The sequence below is a fragment of the Rhipicephalus sanguineus genome, chromosome 5, assembly GCF_013339695.2.
Source record: "Rhipicephalus sanguineus isolate Rsan-2018 chromosome 5, BIME_Rsan_1.4, whole genome shotgun sequence".
In the NCBI taxonomy this organism is placed as follows: Eukaryota; Metazoa; Arthropoda; class Arachnida; order Ixodida; family Ixodidae; genus Rhipicephalus; species Rhipicephalus sanguineus.
Genome location: NC_051180.1, coordinates 82,703,214 through 82,726,779, shown reverse-complemented (window position 1 = coordinate 82,726,779; position 23,566 = coordinate 82,703,214). Strand labels below are relative to the sequence as shown.

Genomic DNA, 23,566 nt, shown 5'->3' with positions numbered 1-23,566 from the left:
TGGCGGACAACGACGACCAGGCAGGATGCATTGACAGAAATAAGTTATCGGGGACGGAAGAGTTGTACACTCAGAATTTATGACGGCGAGCACGCGATATCACGAAGCGTGCTTCCGAGGGATAAATTGTAGGCAATGACCTTGAGACGCGCATTGCGTGTGTGATTAATGGTTCACCTTGGCAGGGTTGGCGTCGGCCGCTCAGGGTAACGCGAACATGCATTGTAAGGAGTGGGGTTCGGCGGGTCTCGTTACGGTAGCTGGCTCCCGCCGTCCGTCCTCATAGCCGACGATTCCCAGTGAGGAGACGCGTTCTTTCAAGAAGGAACGTAAGTTTTATTTACGTGATTAGGGGATTGGAGTGAAAAGAGAGCAATAACGTCAAAAGTCTTTGGCTTTTATAGCCCCGAGACTATCACTACAGAGGCACAGGCAAACCTGTGTCAGCGTCTCCCGCCAATCCGGTGACCTGCCGTCCTGGCGTCCGGCCTCCCGAAAGGAGGCAAAGAGTCACACAATACACTCGCCACGCCCCGAAGACTCGTAGGTGGGAAGGTCGACGAGGAGTTTCAGTCCAAAGGGGAGCTGGGGGTGGAGGGCCGATGACCTCCGCTTCCACTGCGGGTAATACTCGGAAGAAGCGTTGAATGATGGCTGCCTCGGGTGAAGGCACCACCTGGGTTGATGGGAGCGTCTTCAACGGTGCCGTCCCACGCTGACCAAAACGCACGATAAAGCGGGTGTGTCGAATTTCGGAAGACACGTATAGACCGCTCCCTCCGGCACAGGTTAATTTTCCCTGCTGGAAGGGGGAGGTGATTCTTAAAATGAAGAAGGAAGTGAAAATGGAAATTGGGTCTGGAGTGCACGATTCCTCATTCACACCGAAGGCGGGGCGGCAAAGCGGCCAAGCGGGCTTTTCAAGGCGGCGAGGCGGCGAGCGCGCGCACCTGTTCAGACCGCATGGCTCTCTTGGCTGCCCGCGCGGCCGAGGAGGCGGGGCCTCTCGCGCGTTAGCGCACGTGTCGCTATCACGTGGCACGGTTTCTCCCAAAGAGACACCCGCACCACCGCCGCGCCACCGCCGCAGCGCGTTCTGATTGGCTGCGGCAAAGCGGCGAGCAGCGGCGAGCGGCAAAAAATTGGTCCGAGAGCGATCGGACCTGCCGCCTCGTTTTCCGCCCCGCTTTCGCCGCCTGGAGAGGAGGTTTTCCCGCTTTCCGCCTCACCGCTTTGCCGCTTTGGCCGCCCCGCCTTCGGTGTGAATGAGCCATAACTGTCTCTCAAGTGAGGACACCTCAACCGATACACTCACGGGGTATTGGGGATTAAGGTAGGGTAGATGGCAAAAGTGGCTGGGTGAGAATCTCTCCCGCGCTGCTATCTCACGCAGAGAACAACAAGCCAAAAGGGGGTCTCCTAATTCCAACGTCCTTTTTCTGAGAAATCCATCCACGGCGACCTGCCCGTTCGCTCGGCGTAAGCACCTCCAGGGAACGTGGCGTTCCATGTATACCCGTCTAAGCGCCGATATGTGTGGGAGACAGCATTCTGGCAGACAGCTGTACGCTCAATGGCGTCTGCCTCGATGAACTTTAAGGCCAAACGTAACAGCATGTACAAGTTGAAACGCGGCTTTCTTTTATTCAACCAACGTTGATGCGAGCGCTCTGGTAATGATAATTGTCGGGCTTTTACGTCCCAAAACCACGATATGATTATGAGATACGCCGCAGTGGAGGGCTCCGGAAATTTCCACCACCTGAGGTTCTTTAGAGTGCGCCTAAATTTAGGCACACGGGCCTCTAGCATTTCGCCACCATCGAAAATGCGGCTGCCGCAGCCGGGATGCGATCCCGCGACCTTCGGGTCAGCTGTCGAGCGCCATAACCACTCGAGCACTGCGGCGGGTGCAGAAAGGATGTCGAGCAGCCTCCTTTATGAAAAGAGATGCGATGGACAACGCGTATTCACGAACTCTTTCACTTGTTCCTCGCTCCGGTATTTCGCGTTTCAACGCACCAGCGGGAGAAGTGTCTCTCTTGTCGTCGGAATACGAGAAAAATATTTCGCTAAAACGAAGCGATGGGGACGACGTTAAAAATAACATCTAGAACTCCATAGCCTCCGCCATTGGCTCGGTTGTAAATAGGCATGCAGAAACTACCCAAAATACGTTGTCCCATTGTTACCTCCGTCGCAATAAAATCGAGCGTAAAACGTAGCCATAGGTCTGGTAGTGACCCAACGCATCCGGTAGAGCATGTCTCAGCGCTTTCTATGAACGGAGCTTTAATTCGCAGGTAATGTGAACATGAGTTCGATATCTGCGTGTGGCGGATGTCAGTTTCTTTTTCCAGCTTTAACAGACAGCTCAGTAATGAACTACGCATCGTGCTATGCCTCACAGATGCGTCATGGCAGTAACCTTAAATATTAGAGGTCATAGTGCAAACGCTCAAAAATGTTTCATCAAATCCTCGGCAGGCACACAAATAGGCCGCACTTTTAAAAATATTGCGATCATTAAAGGACCGGACAATCTGGCGCTCACACCAGCGCCGTTCTTTGTTTGTACCGTGTGCTTTGCACCAACAGCTGTTCGGAGTTGCCCGGGCAAGGGCTCAAAGTGTGACAGCGGATGCATGTCGGCTGCATTCACTTCGGCTGTAATCCGCACCATAACGCTGGCTATTGCATACGCGTATTTGCGTTGCATTATGTTGCGAACACCTCACTGCTTCGCCAACCAAAGAACGTAGATGACTATTTGTCGCAGCTACGTTTCAAGTGATTACGATGAATGCTTATCAAGAAGCTCAGATTTTTATCATTCTAGGTTTCAAATGGAATGCCAATAAAGTTCATAGTCATCATGATTGAAAATGACATCAAAGAAGAGTGTTTTTGAGTCATCCCGGCAAATATCGACATCGTAGTAGTCCGTGAAGTCGAAACCTGTGCGATGTTCATTGAATGTTAGCGACTATACTTGAAAATGCCTTACAGGCAGACGGCCTGTAAGAGCTTTACGCACTAGATTTCGACGCGTATGTGTGCACGCTTCGTCTTATTAGGACTTGTAAAACATGTTGGCACAGAGGATATATTCTCACCCAAATGGCATCATCCGCTCACAGGCAAAGCTTATACATTTATATAATATAGCCACACACTCGGAAACCAGGATCTAATGACATGAGACGTTACAAAATGATGAGGAGTTTAGACAGACTCGAAGGCAAGTGGAAAGCCTAGCTTGTATTCTAAACGCAACACGCGACATGCTTCGAATGATAATTTCAATCTGCCCAAATGTTTTAATGTTTACGGAGAAAGACTAATACAATTTAATGGAACAAAAATATGGAACACGGTCCCCCTAGAGATTAAAACGGCAGGTAATTTCAGCATGTCGTGTAAATCATTTTTCTGTGGAGTCAAGACATGTAAGCATGTGTGTGTTTGATTCGATTTTCGTAGTATTCTTTTTTTTAATAAGTGCCTATGTATAGCAAGCTAATTGCAAACTGATAAGTATGCATGTCTGCAGAAAAAAAATGTATTATTGTGTTGTTTGTATTTATATGGTCGCTTTTGTTTGTTACCTCAAAGCTGACCTGTACATTTTTTTATGTTGCACATTGTATTGGACCGGCCACTAGCCACTTTAGGCTATCGGTCCAAATAATCCCTGTAATTGCATATATCTGTTCATGAAAATAAAGTTTGATTGATTGATTGATTGATTGATTGATTGATTGATTGATTGATTGATTGATTGATTGATTGATTGATTGATTGATTGATTGATTGATTGATTGATTGATTGATTGATTGATTGATTGATTGATTGATTGATTGATTGATTGATTGATTGATTGTATCTCCATCTGGCCAGTAAGTCGGGACAGTTCTACATAGCCTGCGTCACGTCAGCTTGGCAGACGGGGAGATTTTTGTTGCATAGTTACGCCCATTTCAACAGGAGCAATCGAGGAACAAGCTAACTCGAATATTTACATATTCATGTTGTCACCAGGAGTGACAGCGACCCCGTGGCGCTTAACAACAACAATAAGCTGGGAGGTAAGATATACTGCGCAAAGACAAAGACGTCTCGCTGTTAAGAATAAAAAAATACCCTTTTGAAGACACTGTAACGGATACTGTCTAAGATCTTTCTTCCGCACTTCTTTTTTTTTCAGCTATTTTGAGCTAGTTCTTTTTAAGATCTCATCGTAGCCATCAAAAGCAGCCCCCGCTTTTAAAACTTGTTTTAAACACATTCGCGCATTCACAAAGAGAAACTTCAAAAAACTCGTAAAATTGTGAAATATTCCTTGGACTCCGTTTCGACAGCAACTGTAAGATTCCCGCCTCCATCGAAAAAAAGAAGCACCGTGTTAAATATGGAAGATGAACGTACTCTATCACATGTATACCATAACATGAGAAGCGCTTATAACGGAAACACGCTCGGCGTAAATCTACATGGCCACATTCTGGTTTTGCCATTGAACCTTCATACGTCCGTATTCTCGCTGTCTGCTTTTTAATACACGTCATACGTCATACACCCGTCATATTCGCTTCTACAGTCCGTAAGGGACAACCGTTACATTAATACGTGTGCAACACACTCTAGACGAAAAACTTACCATCAACGCTTACGACTTTGTAGAATCTTGACTTCGTCTTGTGAAGCAGTAAATGCAATGCGCCAATCTGATCACGCAAATGCAAAGAAAGCTATCGAGGGCCACGCGTAAGACACGCCCATGAAACTCTACCAGCGGAGCTTCTCTATAGAGGATATGGAAAATGAACTGAACAGTCCCTCCTGGATTTTACGTCGGAAACACAACTGCGTAGTTATGTGTAAAGTACACTGATGCCGTAGTGCAAACAAACGAAATAAGAAAACTAGACAACGACCAACTATTTCGAAACTCCGTCCAATTGAGAGTCGCTCACGTGATACCATTATAGCAAGACATCTAGCGTCAAGAAAAGAAAAACGGAACGGTAAAATTGTGCTCGACACCAGAATACCTTAGCCCTTCAGACACTATGTCGGAGTGAAACGCCATAATAGACGTAATGTTATGTGGATTTCCGGCAAACAATGAGATCCGCAGGTGGTGTGCGCGTATGACAAATAGTTTGAACTTCCTGTGAACTCAATCGCCTCGCGCTTCCCGTGACGACAGGTTCGAAACGCTCCTACAAAACGTGCCTCTCAACTGACGGGAAAGTCATTTTCGTCCTCGAAGCTAGAATAGCCGCATCGCATAAAAACATCCAAGCCAAAACGACGCCGTGATTTGCTGAAAAGAGTTCCCCCTCCCGTCCTCTTTTTTTCGCACGGTACGTATATCAGAATGAAAGCTGCTCTCCTGCTCCTGCTGTGCGCAATCGCTCTTTCGTCTACAGTCTGCGCAAATCCCCGACACAGGTAAGCGATATTTTGTAGTTAAGTCTTTATTGGACAATGCATATCAGCAAAGCGATATCTCCGGTGCCTGTTAGTCTTATCACTGGCACCGACAGAGTCAGATGAGTACGGTTAGCGGAGGTATTCCGAAATGTCGAAAGTAGTAACCCTTTTTAAGTCGTAGCCTACATGTAGCCTTTGGTATGTCGTCAACAACTGAAGTATCGTCTCAAATCCATACTTTAGTACAACTACTTAAAAAGAACTAAAGCATCGCGCTGGCATCCCCGCATCAAAGCTAAGCTGAAGCTTAGCAATAAGGAGACACTAAATCATTGCGTAACTGTTCCTAGTAAGAACAATTTTATTGTTCTTACGTTCATACCTTTGTATTGTTCATACCTTTGCATTTTCTTATTATCAACCGAGGTTCATTGTACATATCATTGTGGCTGCTCTCAGGTCTCCAAAAGCAACTCCTGACGTCGTTTCAACTTACATTGACATTGTATCTGATTCTGCTGAAAGGTCTTAAAGTTTTGTTTATAATACCTGTTACACTTGTAGTATCTTCACATTGTTCAGCTACACTGGAAGATGCTATACAGATCCCTATGCATTCCGACGACTGTTTAGTTGCACTTCTAGCAATATGTTCACGCATTTTTCACGTCTTTGTAAACATACTGCACGCTGTGTGCACATAGTAATACCATTGCCAAGGAAGCGCCAAGTAATACCATTACCATCGCCAAGAAAGCACACACAGCTGAGATTATGAGTTGTGAAATGTAAAAAAAAAATGACCTCCACTCGAGGGCACACGCATCACAGCTGAAATCATATAGGTTTACCGACGGCTTCGTTCTGCAGTTGGAAGGACGATTTTTTTTTTTCACGAACTAAAGTCCTCTTTCCTGGCTTCCGGAAAACTGATTTGCCGCACGATGAATTCAGCCTAGCCACATATCTCCTCGCCACACACTCCTCGTTGTTGATATGTATTTTGAACACACGTACTCCGTCACGCGCCATTATGATATCTCTAATTTACCGTTTACATTTTACTGCGCTCTGCTACTTTTTCCTACGCGGGGTTCTCTGCTAACAATACGTTTGATGTGATTGGTTGAATTATTTCCGGGGCATGAATATATTATAAATACGATCCCTTGGCCCGAATTCAAGAAGCCTCTCGTTCGTGAGCGCTGTTTGCCATGGGCCAGGCGGCCACACTAAAACTATATCGAGCAGCTTAAGTGGCTGGAAAGTTCTCTTAGGAACAATTAGAGTGTAAGAAGTTTTTGGAAATGCGGGCCTTTTGTATTTTTATTTCAACAATGCGGTTGGGACGAGAGTAGCATCATATGCGGAGGTTCCATGACAGTAGCTACGCAAACAAAAATTCAGTAAGCCATGCAAATTACGGAAGGTACCTTTTCAGTTTAAAACTAAATTTCGTATCAACACTTTACAAAAGTTACTCGGACTGTGGCCTGCAGGAAAAGGCAAGCATCTTAAAATATTTCTTAATGGACACTGTTCTAGATAGCGTTTTTGATTATCAGCCATGTGCGGTTATGTCTAAAGTCACGTGCTATGCCAAGTGCAATATGGATTCAACTTGGACAGAAATGTGCGCTCGTAAACGTTCTAGTGTAAAGTGAGCTCTTGCCATTTCACTGTTATTGAATTTTCTTTATTTGCTTCAGATTGCTATTTGATTTGTTTACTTGTTTCTTTTTATTTTCTGGTCATCTTTTTTTTTTGCAGAACATAGAAGTGGAGTAACCTAGGTGTTTATATACCTGTGCACGAAAAAAGTTGTGCGAAACTTGAAAGCGGCACCACAAAGAAGACACAAGACAGATCATGCGCAAACTACCAACTGTTTTATTGACCGCAGAGCGTCACTGAAATAGGCCATCCGAACAGTACTATGCTGACTCGCACAAATACACCAAGTGCTAAAGCACCTTATCCATAAAAAAAAAAGACATTTCTGGACTGTAAAGCGATATCGAGGCCTCAATTACACAGCCATTACCTTTAGTTTTCATTATAAAAGCTTCCAAAGCTTCCCAAGCACACGCGTTCTTGCTACGCCCCAGTATCTTAACCTGATGAAATCGTGCCTCACATCCACACGCTGTGCGCGTCTATGCAGTTATGTTCGGATGGCCTATTTATGTGACGCTCTGCGGTCAAAAACGAATAGTTGGTACTTTGCACTGGATCTGTTCGTGTGTCTTCTTTGTGGCGTCCTTTTCAAGTTTCGCGCAATTATTTTCCTACATAGAATGAACCAACTAACCCCTCAAGACGTCCAGTTATATACCGGAATCTCTCCGCAGCAATCGAGCTAGAAGGTTATTTAAATGCGAAGCATTTCTTTCTTAGCGAACTTCTGCGACTTTGAGCGTATCTATCTATCTATCTATCTATCTATCTATCTATCTATCTATCTATCTATCTATCTATCTATCTATCTATCTATCTATCTATCTATCTATCTATCTATCTATCTATCTATCTAGCCGCCTACGACTTTGCGCTCTCCTGGTCGCTTGGTTAATCGAATGTACAACAAAATTGGTATGGCGTAACATGACTGTATGACGAACATAAATATTAAGTCAAAACATGAAAATCATGAAACGCATGTCATGTACAGCATGATTTACATGCCACGCTCATGGTGCGCTGGCGGCCGTTTCGCTAGCTTGATCCACCCCGAAATTGGTATTGCGCGAGGTGACTGTGTGACGAACATAACAACACGAGTTAACACGAAAATCATGACACACATGTCATGTACAGCATGACTTACGTGCCACGTTCATGGTTCGCTGGCGGCCGTTTCGCTAGCTTTATATACACCAAAATTGGTATCTTGCGACGTGACTGTGTAACGAACATAAATAACACGAGTTAACATGAAAATCATGACACGCATGTCATGTACAGCATGACTTACGTGCCACGCTCATGGGGCGCTGGCGGCCGTTTCGCTAGCTTGATCTACCCCGAAATTGGTATTGTGCGACGTGACTGTGTGACGAACATAAAAACACGAGTTGACATGAAAATCATGGCACGCATGTCATGTACAGCATGACTTACGTGTCATGCTCATGGGGCGCTTGCGGCCGTTTCGCTAGCTTGATCTTTCCCGAAATTGGTATTGCGCGACGCGACTGTGTGACGAACATAAATAACACAAGTTAACATGAAAATCATGACACGCATGTCATGTACAGCATGACTTACGTGCCACGCTCATGGCGCGCTTGCGGCCGTTTCGCTAGCTTGATCTATCCCGATATTGGTATTACGCGACGTGACTGTGTGACGAACATAAAAAACACGAGTTAACATGAAAATCATGACACGCATGTCATGTACAGCATGACTTACGTGCCACGCTCATGGTGCGCTGGCGGCCGTTTCGCTAGCTTTTTATACACCAAAATTGGTATCTTTTGACGTGACTGTGTAGCAAACATAAATAACACGAGTTAACATGAAGATCATCACACGGATGTCATGTACAGCATGACTTACGTGCCGCGCTCATGGGGCGCTTGCGGCCGTTTCGCTAGCTTGATCTATCCCGAAATTGGTACTGCGCGACGTGACTGTGTGACGAACATAAATAACACAAGTTAACATGAACATCATGACACGCATGTCATGTACAGCATGACTTACGTGCCAAGCATATGGGGCGGTGGCGGCCGTTTCGCTAGCTTGATCTACCCCAAAATTGGTATTGCGCGACGTGACTGTGTGACGAACATAAAAACACGAGTTAACATGAAAATCATGACACGCATGTTATGTACAGCATGACTTACGTGCCACGCTCATGGGGCGCTTGCGGCCGTTTCGCTAGCTCGATCTACCCCGGAATTGGTATTGCGCGACGTGACTGTGTGACGAACATAAATAATAGGAGTTAACATGAAAACCATGACACGCATTTTCCTTAGTGACATACAAGACGATGTATGCAGCTCTTTGCTGGCTGCTTCGCATTACATCAATTCCCACAATGCGTGGGATCTGCCGGCTTTTTTTGAAGGTAGTCTTTTTTAGCTCTTATTAACTGATTTTCTCTGCATTACAAGGCATTTCGCTGATATTGTATTCCAATGAAGGTCCTCCGATCTGCAGCGAAGATCATTTTGTTTTCGCAAATGGCATTGGTCCCGTACTTAAACAGCTTGTTTCATTACCTAATGGAACCGCCAAAAAACACTCACAGGCACTTCTCTATATGTAATCGTGATGCACGATAAAGCTCCGCAATATCGCGATGATTCGTTACGTGTGACGGTTAATATAAAGCGTTACTCATATTCAGTCTGTTACTAAAGCCGCCTCTACCATTTTACCCGTCATGTTCTTTCACTTTCGGGCACAAAGTGTTTACTTGCTCTTGATGAAAAGCGTCGAATAGAACTGGGGGATACTTGCATCTCAAACTCTTGCCTTAATTCGGTGGTTTTTCAGGTACAAGAAGTTATCTCGGCGTGAAACTAGCACTGGTGCAAGGGAAGGTAAGAACACCATTGGTCCCAGTGGCAGGCATTTACAGCCTGTCGTAAGTGACAGTCGCTCATACACGAACAGTTAATGGGAACGATCAGGCATCAATATATCAATTATCAGGTGAATTTGCAGTGCAAAACAGCAAGAATGGAGCAGGAATCAGTTTCGACAAGTGTTGAAGATAATACGCTTTTTTTTTTTTTCTAGCGCACTGATGCAGCACTCGTACCGACCTCTCATGTTCACAGAAAGTCACAAGCTGTGTTTGTTGTTTTTGTTATGATTAGCGTTTTTAAAATAACGTGTTGGGTGGTTGATGGGAATACCATTGCTTGCGCATGTAATCCATTTCTTATGCTGCTCTATTCATATGACCAAGAAAATGTTCGCAGCAATGCGAATCGTGTCTTTCCTGCTCTTAAAATACTGCTGACTCATCCGTGAGAAGAAAGAAAATACTGCCAACCTCTAACCTCCTGACTCCCCGAAAGCAACTGCATTTGTTTCCCATTGTTACGACTCGACAGCGTTAAAGAAAAAAAGAAGTAGAAAGTGTACAAAAATAGAGAGAGGGGGGGGGGTCCTATCCACGTTAATACGTACGTAATACGTACAACAAGTAAAATTACTGTGCCTTGAGAAATACATGCAGTCGTGAACCGATTTTGTGAAGCACTTTTATGTACGATATATTTGTCAGCACGCTGAAATGACACAGGGACAAAATATCATGTTTTTTTTTTTTTCGTCTTTTCCAGGAGAAATAAATATAGACACCAGTTTTCTAGCAGCAATAAAAAGGGAAACAGCAGACGCCATGCTCGACTAACTGTGCCTTGAGAATTTAGGGCAAAAAATAAATCTGTCATTGTGATCCAAATATGGAAGTTTGTTTTTGCAAGGTTCGTTTCAGCATTATGCGTACTACATGTGTAGAACAAAACGCAGTCGCTAATTAGGGCTGCTGGGGTACGCGGCCATGTGAGCTTTACGCTGTGATATGTTCGAAATAGTAAGCCTAGATCAATCTACATGGACACGCACATCCGATCTAGATCTTTAGAATAGATTCCAACGTTTACTCAGATGATGAATCCAGCCCAGACGAAGATGTGGGACAGCCGCTGTTCCTGACGCCTCTAATTGAGGCAGAACAGTTCGAAGAAGCTTTGCAGAAAAGCAAAGTAGGCAACATCGGTGACCTTCCCGATGTGCTCAGCTACTCTGGTTTCATCACGGTCAACAAGGAGCTGGGCAGTAACCTCTTCTTCTGGTTCTTTCCCGCCAAGGTGGGTGTCAACATGAAAATTTGTCATTCCGCTGTGACATCTTTAGACCTCTTTGAGCCCCGCCACGGTGGTCTAGTGGTTATGGCGCTCGACTGCTGGTCGCGGGATCGAATCCCGGCCGCGGCGGCTGCATTTTCGATGGAGGCGAAAATGTTTGAGGCCCGTGTACCTAGATTTACGGTGCACGTTAAAGAACCCCAGGTGGTCGAAATTTCCGGAGCCCTCCACTACGGCGTCCCTCATAACCATATCGTGGTTTTGGGACGTTAAACCGCAGATAATATTATTATTAGACCTCTTTGATTATCGCCGCGAGTATCAGCAACAGTTGCGCTTTTTTATATAAATATCTAAATATTACGGTCCTCCCTTTCAATTGGGAGGACGTTTTGTCGCGGTTCTTTGCTTTTTCAGGACTCCTTTTTAATATGCAGCATCGTTATATGCCTTTTTCTTTAGGGGGTGGGGGATGAGTGCGGTTGAAAGGCGGAATTAAGGCGGCTTTAAGCTTCTTAGCGAGAAATTTACTGTAGTTGCCACTGTGACTCGGAGGTTAATGAGTCGTGGTACTGAGGGAACGAGAGTTATGTCACTGCCTAAGAGTTTTGTTTTGATTCCATAATTCAATACACCTACGCCCTCCTCTAGGCTGACCCCATTCCGATGAGCATGGAATGCAAGTACGCTCGGGTGTTGTGCTTTGTTGGCACATTTCGTAAAAAGCTTACATGGTCAAAATTAATCTGTCGCCGTCCATTATGACGTTTCTCTTAACCCGTTTCGCCGTTTATAAATATCAATTTTACAGCATTGTGGCACCGTGATGAACCGGCTTGCAATTCTATAATCTAAAGCCTTCGGAGTGAGAAAAAAAGCGTTTCTTCCAGCGCACAAGACCTACAGGTCACGTTGGGAATGAGTGGACGCTATGTAAAACCGAGAAACACGGCGTGGTAGCGTAAAGTGTAGTTATACCAGAACAACAACTGTATCTTTTTTTAAGTCACATCTACAGGAAGTGAGCTCGGATTCTGTCGATTCTGAAGCTGGAACCGATCACACAGCATTACCAAAGCAACTACTGATGACGTGCCACGAAAGGTTCTGACTGCTTCGCGATGGAAGATGTACCTAGTGCCTGAAGCCTGAATGAAATTTATGACTATGGCGTCGTGTATCCTGCACGCATAATAGCACTTGGTATACGAACGGCAAATGGAAGAGACAGCACGTACAAAGAATACTACACATGGATATCCCCTTCGACAGTTCGCAGATCTTTCCCATATGTTTTTTTAAGGCGAAAGCCTTAAGTGTCTCGTTGAGATGCAGGCGAATGAAACGGTACGAAAACTCTCAAGTGCTACGTCACTGATGACGTCATGTTATGACATCACCTTATGACGTCATTACGCCACAGATCGAAGACATTTTCGAGTCGTCATGATGTAATCACATGGCCTCGTCGCTTGGTCAAAGTTGGGTCGATCCGGAGGTAATGCGACAACAAGCGAAGAAGATAATGTTTAATGAAGAGAAAGAAAGAGAGGTCGTCCAGGAAAGCGGTCTTCTAGCCTGCTGCTCCTAAACAACAACAAAAGAGGTGCAAATAGCTTCGAGGGGGAGGGGGGGACAATGCAATCGACTGAGAACATCAGGGTAATTTAATGTGGGTCGTTATGTCTTGTAACAAGTCTCGCCCGTATTGTATAACTTAATGTATAATGTATAAAAATGCCTAGCTTATTGTATAACCAAGTGTGAGGCAGGCTTCCGCCTTCAAATGTTACAGAGTGTAACACGCTGCCAAACTATTTTCCCCCCTCCCTTTTTGCAGGAAAACCCTGAAACTGCACCAGTGTCCCTGTGGCTACAGGGCGGACCAGGGACGTCCTCGTTCGAAGGCCTGTTCGTGGAGCACGGTCCTTACTACATCGACGACAATGGCGATCCACAGCTGCGCGACATCACCTGGACGCGCACCATTTCGATGTTGTACGTGGACAACCCGGTGGGCACCGGCTTCAGCTTCACGCAGAGCAATGAGGGCTACGCGACCGACCAGGATGACGTGAGCAGGGACATGGTGGAAATGTTGCAGCAGTTCTTCACGCTATTCAGTGAATACTCCTCCAACGACTTCTACCTGTCTGGAGAATCATACGCTGGTGAGCATCGGCTGCATTTAAAGCGGGGGAAGTTAGGAGTGTGTTCTAACACTCCCTGCAGACTGCTTAATTGACCGCTTAGCGGACGATGGTCATCTTAAAGGGACACTAAAGACAAATATTAAGTCGACGTTTATGGTTGAAATAGCGGTCCAGAAACCTCGTAGTGCTACTTTTATGCCAAGGAAGTGCTTATTTTGAAACAAAATAACGTTTTAGTTGTCCGCATTGCGTTAGCGCACTTCAAATCACCCGCCTGAAATCCGACTTTCATACGTCACTGCTGCCGTGCCCAACGTTGCCCGCCTTTACTGCGCGGCCGCCGACACTAGTAGCAGCAGAGCGAAAGTAGCGGGACCCACAGCAGCAACAACGGCCATCGAAGCCATCGAAGCTTGCCGCAATCGCCGCAATGGATGTGGACGGAGAACTTGACAACGAGACAGTGGCTCGCGACGCTGGGCTCCAATTCAGCGACTTGAGCCCCGATGAACGTGGTATGCTGCTGAGGGCTCGTAGTGTCGGCGTCGTTGCATGCGGCATTTTGTGGAACTTTCTGGCAGAGCGACTTTCACGAGCGCGCAAAACACACGGGGAAGTACGCGATCCCGAAACTACCACTGAGACGCGACCGCGTGAGCGAAGCAGGACGCCGGGCGAAGCGCAGTTCGGCGAAAACGGAACCTTTGAACCACGCGCGCCGTTCCACATGGCAACGCCACAGAGGTTCTTTTTTCCATGAATCAGACGGAAACGAACAAACAGCATTTTATTACGTTTCGTGATGCACGGAAGGTTCTTTTTTTATTGCTGCTAGTTTGATTACTAGTGATTTATTGTAGGCAGACTCTCATACGTCATCGGGATCACTTCGAAAATGTCCCACTCGTGGCGCTCATCATGTGATACATTTAGCCTAATTTCTCGGTGAGTAGGGTACTGCTGTTGATAATATAGCCGTTTTAGAAGTTGTCATACATTGAGCTTTCACTCTGACATAAATTGTTATTTGCCTTTAGTGTCCCTTTAAGTCTTATTCCGACTCCAATTAAGCCGGGAAAATAGACAGCTTCGTGAAGATACCACCGAAGTCAGAAGCGATGCAAGCTACTTTGTTGTCCAGACTAGATGGCGATCGATGGGCGGACTTTGAAAACTCGCCAGGAAAGTTTCATGCTCACAGGAACCCGTAGCCATGGATTTTTTTTGTGCTTATTGTAAACCGTAAGTTGAACTTTGCACAGGTCCGAACGCGAAAGAAGACGCGGCGTTGTTATGGGCTTTTCCTGCCTTTTTTTGTGCGAAAGCGTTTACCCGAGTGGCTTGGAAAACTTGAGCCACCTATGCGCATGAAAAAATTTCTGTTATGTAAGCTCCTAACTTTGACTTATCAGTGTCTCCCACTGTCTGCTTTAACTCTTATGCTGTGTTTGATGAAGTGCCAGTGCAGTTAATTAAAGAAAACATTTATGGCATAATGGTTACAGTATTGAGCTTTCGTGTCAGTGATCGAGGGTTCAATTTCTTCAGAGTTTTAAGTTCGTACATGTGGCTCTCATTGGTTAAGTTTCATCATGTTTCAGCGTCCTATTTATTTTTATTCTCTTATTTTTTTACTCCATTGTGTGTTTCTGTCTCACTCGGACAACTCAGGCACAATTTTCTCGAGCTTCTCGCTAATAGTAAGGTTTATAATTGCTTATGCATTACTATTAAACCGCTTAACTGAAGGTTCGTCTTTTAGTCCAGAGCATCGTGCGTGTTTCTTTTTTCTTTTTTTGTGCCAGTGTATGACTTAGTTGCTCACAAACTTGCCACTGCAGGCCCCTTTGACTGCACCTAAACCTGAATCGTCCGCGCCCCCACGTAATCCCCCCACGATCTTTCTCGCTGCCATTCTCCGTGCATCAGCCAGTATTGACGTCACATAAGGGATACCCCCCACTGTGATCCTCTATTTCTGTCATTATCGCGCCTACGAAAGGTCTGCGCTCGCTAAGAATGACGATTTCGCCACTACAAAAGCCTAATACATAAATCTAAGTTTACTATTATCTTTCTTCAGTGCACCTTTCTCGTTTTTCAAGTACTTTCTCTAGAGTGGATAAGATCTCTATAGGACGCTGGGAGATTGTTTCATCTGGTGTTGAGGAACTGCCTGGTTGATTCAAAGGAGTTTCTTTAGGAAAGTTATTGTTTTATTATATCAATTTCCGTTTCCTTGATTTGGCACCATTGTTTGCAATATTGCAGCGGAACTTTTTTTTTTTTGCGCGCTTCTCGCATGAGATGGTCTGACCATGTAATGCATATTGAAAACAATCTTGCTAGTGGCCTGGGCTTCCTCTCTAGACCTCGCAATCAATTTTCGCCAAAACACAAGCTTACACTTTATAGTGCTATATTTCAATCGTACATTTACTACTGTCATTTTGTTTGGGGCAAAAAATCCAAAACAAATTTAAACACCATACTCGGCCTCCTGAAGAAGGCAATCAGATTAATCGCTGGTGTTTCTTTACACTGCCCATACTGCAAATTTATTTGAGCAATATAAGATTGTACTTGTACATGCTATGTTTGAGTATCGCTTGCTGTACTGCCATAGCTTCTTCCCGCAATGCTCATCCGATTTCCTGAAGACTCTTGGTGAACTTAAACCACATGAAAAATGTCCCCACCTCCCCGAAGGGAATCGTGAGGAAATGCGATTGCATTTCTTGCGCCGAGAGAGGGTACAGTTGCCGTCAGACATTCGCCTTCACCGACTTCTGCCATCGGCTTGAGAGGCGCCCAGCCAGCGAACGGTCGAGGGTGAGGCGCGAGCGTACGGGAGAGTGGGGCGCCAGCGTTCTCGGCTCGACGTTGGCGTTTCACAGCGGCGTCTCGAGCACACATTTCCGGATGTTCTTGAGAGGCGCCCAGCCAGCGAACAGTCGAGAGTGAGGCGCGAGCGGACGGGAGAGTAGGGCGCAGGGAGGAGAGAGAGCGAACGGCGAGAGAAGGAGCGGCGAAGCACTGCACCTACCCTCTCCAACACTCTCTCGCACCACATGCTTCGGTTGCTAGGGGCGAGGATAAGCGCGCGCGCCCGCAGCTGTTGCTATGGGAGAGGGCGCCGCGGACAACGCCGGATGCCTCACATAGCCCGACTAAGAAATGCATCCGTATTTAAAATACTTCTACAGCAGAAGCAAACAAATATGGAACGTTCCGTGAACGAGGACGCTATACGGTAACCAAAGTCTTCGTTTCACTTTACCGTACACACTAAATAATCACAGCACAAACAATCCAAATATTTTTACAGCCTCTTCGAAGAAGTCTAAGCTATATCTTATCAATTCACCTCAGTGTTCCTTTTGTTTGTCTCGATGAACATTGGCCTGGGAGTTTTTCATTAGTTTTCGGCCACGAAGCCTCAATTATATGCCGTTGAACGGCCGTTAATTGTTTTCTAGTATCCCCGTTTGACTTTTGATTTGTTTGCCTCACGAGCGCAAATGTTCGCTGCCTTTTATTTTGTCACTTTGCAGTGTACGTGTATGTTCACTTGTTTGTGCCGCTTTGTTCTTTTTTTTTAGGGGCGAAGCTCCTTATGCCGTGGGTCTGTCCATCCTCCGTTTGTAGCGTTGTAGTAGCCACCTCTAGCTCGTGAGAAGCGCGCGTTCTGGTATGCAGTAGAAGAAGAAGAAGACGTTGACGAGTGAGACTCTCGTGCGTGTTCGCCTGTGTGGCATTCTTTCTTCTTTACTGCGCGCGTTCTGGTATGCAGTAGAAGAAGACGACGTTGACGAGTGACACTCTTGGCACGCTTTCTCTTTAGCTCGGAGTCGCCAGATGGAAGACAAGGCTGCGGAACGGAGGGCATGGAAGGCGGCGGCAGTGCGCGCTCGCAGACAGAATCCTGAGGTGAGAGCCCGCGAGGCCGAAGCTGCACGTCGACGCCGCGAAGCAGATTCCGCCGTTCGAGCCCGCGAAGCCGAAGCTGCTCGACAAGCTGCACGGCTGCGGCGAGAAGACCCCGCCGTTCGAGCCCGCGAGGCCGAAGCTGCTCGACAAGCTGCAGGGCTGCGGCGAGAAGACCCCGCCGTTCGAGCCCGCGAGTCCGAAGCTGCTCGACAAGCTGCACGGCTGCGACGCGAAGACCCCGCCGTTCGAGCCCGCGAGGCCGAAGCTGCTCGACAAGCTGCACGGTTGCGGCGCGAAGACCCCGCCGTTCGAGCCCGCGACGCCGAAGCTGCACGGTTGCGGCGCGAATCGGATCTTCCAAATGTGAAGGACCGTGAAGTGGCGAGAAAGCGCGCGTACCGGCAGGCAGAGCCCGAGGCTGTGCGAGCACGTGAAGTGGCTGCAAAACGCATCAGGCGGTCTCTGCCCGAAGGCGCCGACGCGCGCTTCCAGCGGGACTCCCTTCATAACAGTTCCGGCCATAGTTGCGGTGTGTGCAACAGATTGTGGTTCTCAAACAATCTAGTCACAATATCTTCCATCAAGAAGGACCACGCTCGCGCCAATGCCATCGCCGTGCTGCAGCGCGAGTTCGCTTCGCCCCACTCATCATCATTCACTACGTGGACATGCTGTGATTTTTTTATTTTTTGCTCCATTGGGCCTCGTGCACTTCTCTAACTACCCGCGTAGCTTTTCGCTCGAGGCCCATTTCTAGTATTTCGCTCGAACAAATAGTCATTCATTCATTCATTCATTCATTCATTCATTCATTCATTCATTCATTCATTTAAGTGGTGGCTTTCGTTTCAAGGTCCTTAATTAGATGCACTAAGACGTGATAGCAACGCACGCTGAAAGATGGGCACCGGTAACACAGTCAACCTCAATATCTCAAATGAATGTTCATTAAAAAAAATTGGCCGCGTATCTGCGTGCTTCGCTGCAAATGTCGTCGAAAGACGATAGTCTTGTACCGGCCGTACTACAAGAGTCCTCCTCCTCTATGTTGAACCGCCGCATCTGGCTGATGGCGTCGCATTTTCAGCGCAGCCCAAAAAAGATTAGGGTCTTTACAATTACTTATCTATGTATTTTCTAGTAAAGGAACACACCTCCTAATACTTACGTATTGATGTCGCGCCTCAGATAAACGTAACATTTGCTTCTTTATCGACAATGTTCACAAGTATGAACGGCCGTACCAGCTCAAGATGGCTGGGCGTTGAGCAAGTGGTTAAACTTTGACCAGGCTGAACCGGGTGACAGACAGACAAACAGAAAGACAGGCAGACAGACAGACAGACCAAAATTTCTGCGTTTAGGTTCCCCAAGAAAGATCATCGTCTTTAAAACGTGGTGATCGGTTTGATGCCCCTATCTTAGCCCGCAGCCCCTTTCGCTATTAAATATACCGTTCATTAATATGGCCGGTGATAACCCGTTCTGAGGATCCAATATTTGAGCATGAAAGTCCTTGCGAATGAACCCGTGTACTGGCCGATGACCACAGTCTTCTCAAGCCGGCGCTATGGACCGAAAGTCACATCATGATCGGCGAGGCGTTACTTAGCCCAACCGCCCTTCGGCTATCACTAGTGGGTGGCGCATGAGAACAGACTACCTACTATGTGCTATTTGTTCATGATGACAAAAAGCGCATATGACAGGGGATGGCTTGAAAATAAAACAGGACAGGCGCTGGCTCGCAACTAAGTTTAATCACATACGATCGGAAAATATATACAATGGCACAAAAAACAACAGAAAAAAGAATAGACGAATGCGATACACATTAAACATGGTTATTTTGCTCCCATCAACCCACTGTTTTTGTGTCACTGGATATATTTGACGATCGTTTGCGATTAAACTTAGCTGCGAGTCAGCGGCTGTCCTGTTTCCTTTTTAACTCGTCCCTTGCCTTGTGCGCGGTTTACGATCACGGATCCGTACCAACTTGCCCAACTTTCCACTTTAGCGTAGGGCTAGTTACGCCGTTGTCCGTTCGCGATCGATACTCCTAAGTGCATTGTCTCTACGCAGGAAAGTACATCCCATCGATTGGTGCCCTCCTCCATGAATTCAGGGACCAGCTCCGGGTGCCAATCAACTTGAAGGGCATCGCTGTGGGCAACGGCATGACAGACCCCATTACCATGCTTATATACGGGGACTTCTTGTATTACATCGGGCTCTTGGACAAGCGTCAAGCGAGTTACATGCGAGAAGGGTGCAATCGAGCGGCGAGCATGATCTGTGAGGAGGACTACCTGGGCGCCAGTCTGATAGCGACTTCTCTTATCTTAGGCACAGTCGCTGGAACGCCCACGCTCTTTGGAAACGTCACGGGATACGAGTACGCCTACAACTATCTACTCACAGAGAAACCCGAGTCGCACTCACGCTACAAGACGTTTCTTAAGACCCCTACTGCGCGCGAAGCACTCCACGTTGGGCAAGTGGAATACGACGGCACCTCAACGGAAGTTGTGCTATACCTAGCCGCAGACCTTATGAAGTCTGTCAAGGACAAATTGGCCATTCTGGCGAACAATTACAAGGTACTATCGTGTATTCTAGTTTAAAATGACGTTCTCTTGAAAACTTGAGTAATCATTCGTTCCACGTAAACTTCACAGCTATGAGCTATTTCAAGTCGCAATGTACCGTGCTGGTGAGATTTAAGGCACGGTAGGATGGCATACGGTATCACTCACAGCTAGCTTCCACTTGTCTGATCACGCATGCTGCAGAACTGTATATGGTTTCAAGATTGGCCATGAGCCTGTGTATTCTACGAATGCATGCGAGAACTGCGAGACGTAATGTTAAAATTCCTATAAGCCTACCATCTATGCAGTGTGGTACGCGGCTGTTCAGGTACCGCTTCACAATACTTTGTGTAATTATCTTTGATGAACAGACACGTTACAAGTAGAATTTTTCATTGCGTGGCGCATTGAACAGCAATGTACTGCTTCTTTCAGTCGCTAGGCAAGTGGAGCGAATTCACAGATATTTTTGTTGCTAAGTACAGTTTGACACTGGCCGGTCGCACTCGCTAATATTTCCAACATCCCAACTGGCTAGCATCTAATCTTGCAAACAACTTTTGCGCCAGAACTGTTTTGCCAGTATGAGTCCTATTTCCTTATGAGCCCTGTGTCGCCCCACTGCCCATTCCCCTTCCACTGTGCGCGCGCCTATGGCTGGCACAACTTGCATCACCATCATCTCCTAAATACCACGTACTATTTAAGAATACAACGCTCATTGTGAATTCCTTTCCTCTGTATTCTAAATCCTGTCATCACTGACAAAACAGGTGGTGTGATGTTCTTATTTCCATTCATTTTGTCGTCTCTTCCTTAGGTGTTAATGTACAGCGGTCATCTGGACATCATTGTCCCATCCGTTGCAACCGAGACCCTCATGTACACCCTGCCATGGTCGGGCAGCGAGGAATGGTCGAACGCCGAGAAGAAAATCTGGCGCTCACCCGACGGTGAAAGCGTGCGAGGCTACGCCAAGAACGCAAAGAACTGCACGCTTGTCATCGTCAGGGACGCAGGTCACATTCTTCCATACGACCAGCCAGAGGCGGCGTACGATATGATCACCAGGTACATGAACGACGAGCCGTTTGCGGAGTAGAACACGCACGTTAATAACAAATTCACGGACGAGCGTGTTACCCAAAGGCCGCCGTTTCGATGGGACAAGAGACATTAGGTTCTTGCCAGGGGCTGCGATATCTTCTTTTACTAGTACTAAAGCGTGAGTGTGTGTGTGTGCTTTTCGGGTAGCTTGCCCTGCGGTATACCTATATGCGGACTTAAATAAAAACTGCTGATCTCCGCGTGTATATACTGCAATGGTGCCTTATTACATGCTTAGAATAACAGAGAGCTGAGCTAGTTGGTAAGTATTCATTCGAAAAAGACAGGTCGTGCAAACAGGGACACAAGAAATAAGTCAGGACACCACAAACGCCGGTGTGGTTTTCTGACTTCTTTCTTGTGTCCGTGTTTGCACGCCTTGTCTTTTTAGAATTATTACATGCGTTCGATCATTTCGTAGACCACCCCACCTTGGCAGCTTTAAGAAATGACTCTCGACTGGACTTCGCGTCTGGCAGGAGGACTTCGTGCATTCGGTGGAAAAGCGTCTAGTGTCACTCTTTTTTCCTTCTTGTGAAAGAAGTGTTGCTACAAAGCAAGGAGGAAAGCTCAAGAACGTTCTGGGTTCACAGAGTGCAGCTGCAGAGGAAGGCTGATGCTTGTGAAAACCATAGTGTGTTAGAATAACAGAGAGCTGAGCTGAGAAGTCAAGGCAACATAAACGTCAGTGTTTGTGTTGCCTTTGCATCTATCTTGTGTCCGTGTTTGCACCCCCAGCCTTTTAACATGCACAGTGCATTAGCGTGTACAGAGCATCGCGTATACTTAATGTGCTCCCTGTTTCCAATTAGGGCACAGCTGCTGCATTTATGTGGAAGCAAAAGTATTTTTTAATAAACTTGGCTCTCGGATTGCCACATTTCCAGCTCGTGAGAATGGATACTCAAATGTTCTTTCAGTGTACTATATCCTGCGGCATCTGAAAATGTAATGCTTTGCACCAGTCAGCAGACAGTTCCATTACCGTGAGCCTGTTTTCTCGAGGGAGGCCATCACTTACAGGTACAAGCACACGGAACGAACTATCGGTGCCCCAGCCACAAACTTTGTCCGGCGATCGCCCGGCATCACAAAAGTTGATGCTAGCAACCGATCTGAGCCAAGTTTCGTCTAGTGTGCCTCGATGCGTGCGCCCCCCTAGTTTCGTCGGGCGAACACCGCCGCTAGTAGCGTCCGACGCGTAGTCAGCCACGGTTGTCATGGAGGGCCACGAGCTGGCAAGATAGGAGACGCGACACGCGCGCGAGAGAAGGAAGGCGCGTGCCGTGGGCTGGCAAGTCCCGCATGGCAGCTCGCATCAAGCCTATTATCGTGCGTTTCTGTTTCTCTTGTTGCTTTTCATTTTAGAAAATCAGGCTTCATCTCGAATCTCCGCCGCTACACTTGAATGTAGCCTTACGAGCAAAGAATAGCAAAACATGGCGATATCTAGCGTGCCGCAGCAGCATCTACACCTTCAAGTGACGTAGTACCACACATCTTTAAAAAATAATTCCTTCGTTTTATGCCCCAAACCAAGATTCGGTTTATAATGCACGCTGTAGTTTGGGACTGCAGATTAATTTTGACCACCTGGTCGATGTTCTTGAACGTACGACTCAATCTAAGAACACCGGCAATTTCGCATTTCGCCGCAAAGCACTGCTGGTTTCGAACGAAGAAACAGCGTTATAGAACAAGGCGAAGACAAGAGGACACACGAGAGGTCCTCTGTGTCCTCTCGTCTTCGTCGACTTCTAGCGCTGCTTCTTCGTTCGAAATCAGTACGTACCAACCAGCCCAATTCAAGACGCTAATGAAGCACTGCTGGCGTTGCCTGTAATCGAACCCTTGCCCTCGTGCTCAGACGCGCAAAGAAACATAGGCGCTAAAGTAATACCATAGTCCCTCAATACTGTAATACCCTTGTTACACAGGCAGCCCAAACCGCGGTTAGAGTAACCGCGGTTACGCGTAACCGCGGTTCGCTTATGTTACACGGTATGCGTAACCGCGGTTATGCCGCTAACCGCGGTTGTGCCAAACCGAGTTTGGCGACCTCGGTTTGGCCGTTAACCGTGAAAATGGCGGCCTCCGTGGAGGATGTGTGCACGCCGCGAGCGTTCGTGAAAAACGAACGAATTGGCCTGCATGAACCCCAGAATGCCTGATTAGGCTTTGGGAAAACAATTTGCGTCATCTACGGAGCACCTCAAGGAATGCGAAAGTCGACGCGGCAATAATAGCCGAGTTGAACGCCGGACTGCCGCCAGACGAAGAGCCATTCACGCCAGACGCGTGATCCGCTTTAACCGAGGACGCTTGTGCTCCATGTAACATCGGCGAACCGTGGTCGGCGCTAACCGCGGTTCAACGCGGGTAACCGTGGTTGGTCGTAACTGCGGTTTACTTGCCTGTGTAACACGGGTATAACACGTACCCACACCCACCCTATAGACCTGCACAGAGCACAATTCTAAGTTTTCGTAAACGCTGACTTCCACG

At 46.8% G+C, this 23,566-nt stretch overlaps 1 protein-coding gene across 1 annotated transcript; it reads left to right on the top strand.

Moving 5' to 3' along the window:
- The first annotated feature begins 4,967 nt into the window (after positions 1 to 4,967).
- Positions 4,968 to 21,176, top strand: LOC119394761 (probable serine carboxypeptidase CPVL). Its single transcript, XM_037662068.2, has 6 exons — positions 4,968 to 5,458; positions 9,953 to 9,999; positions 11,078 to 11,280; positions 13,118 to 13,448; positions 19,446 to 19,963; positions 20,775 to 21,176. Exons 1-6 carry the CDS (start codon positions 5,385 to 5,387, stop codon positions 21,054 to 21,056), a joined length of 1,455 nt encoding a protein of 484 aa, XP_037517996.1. The 5' UTR covers positions 4,968 to 5,384; the 3' UTR covers positions 21,057 to 21,176.
- The last annotated feature ends 2,390 nt before the right edge of the window (positions 21,177 to 23,566 follow it).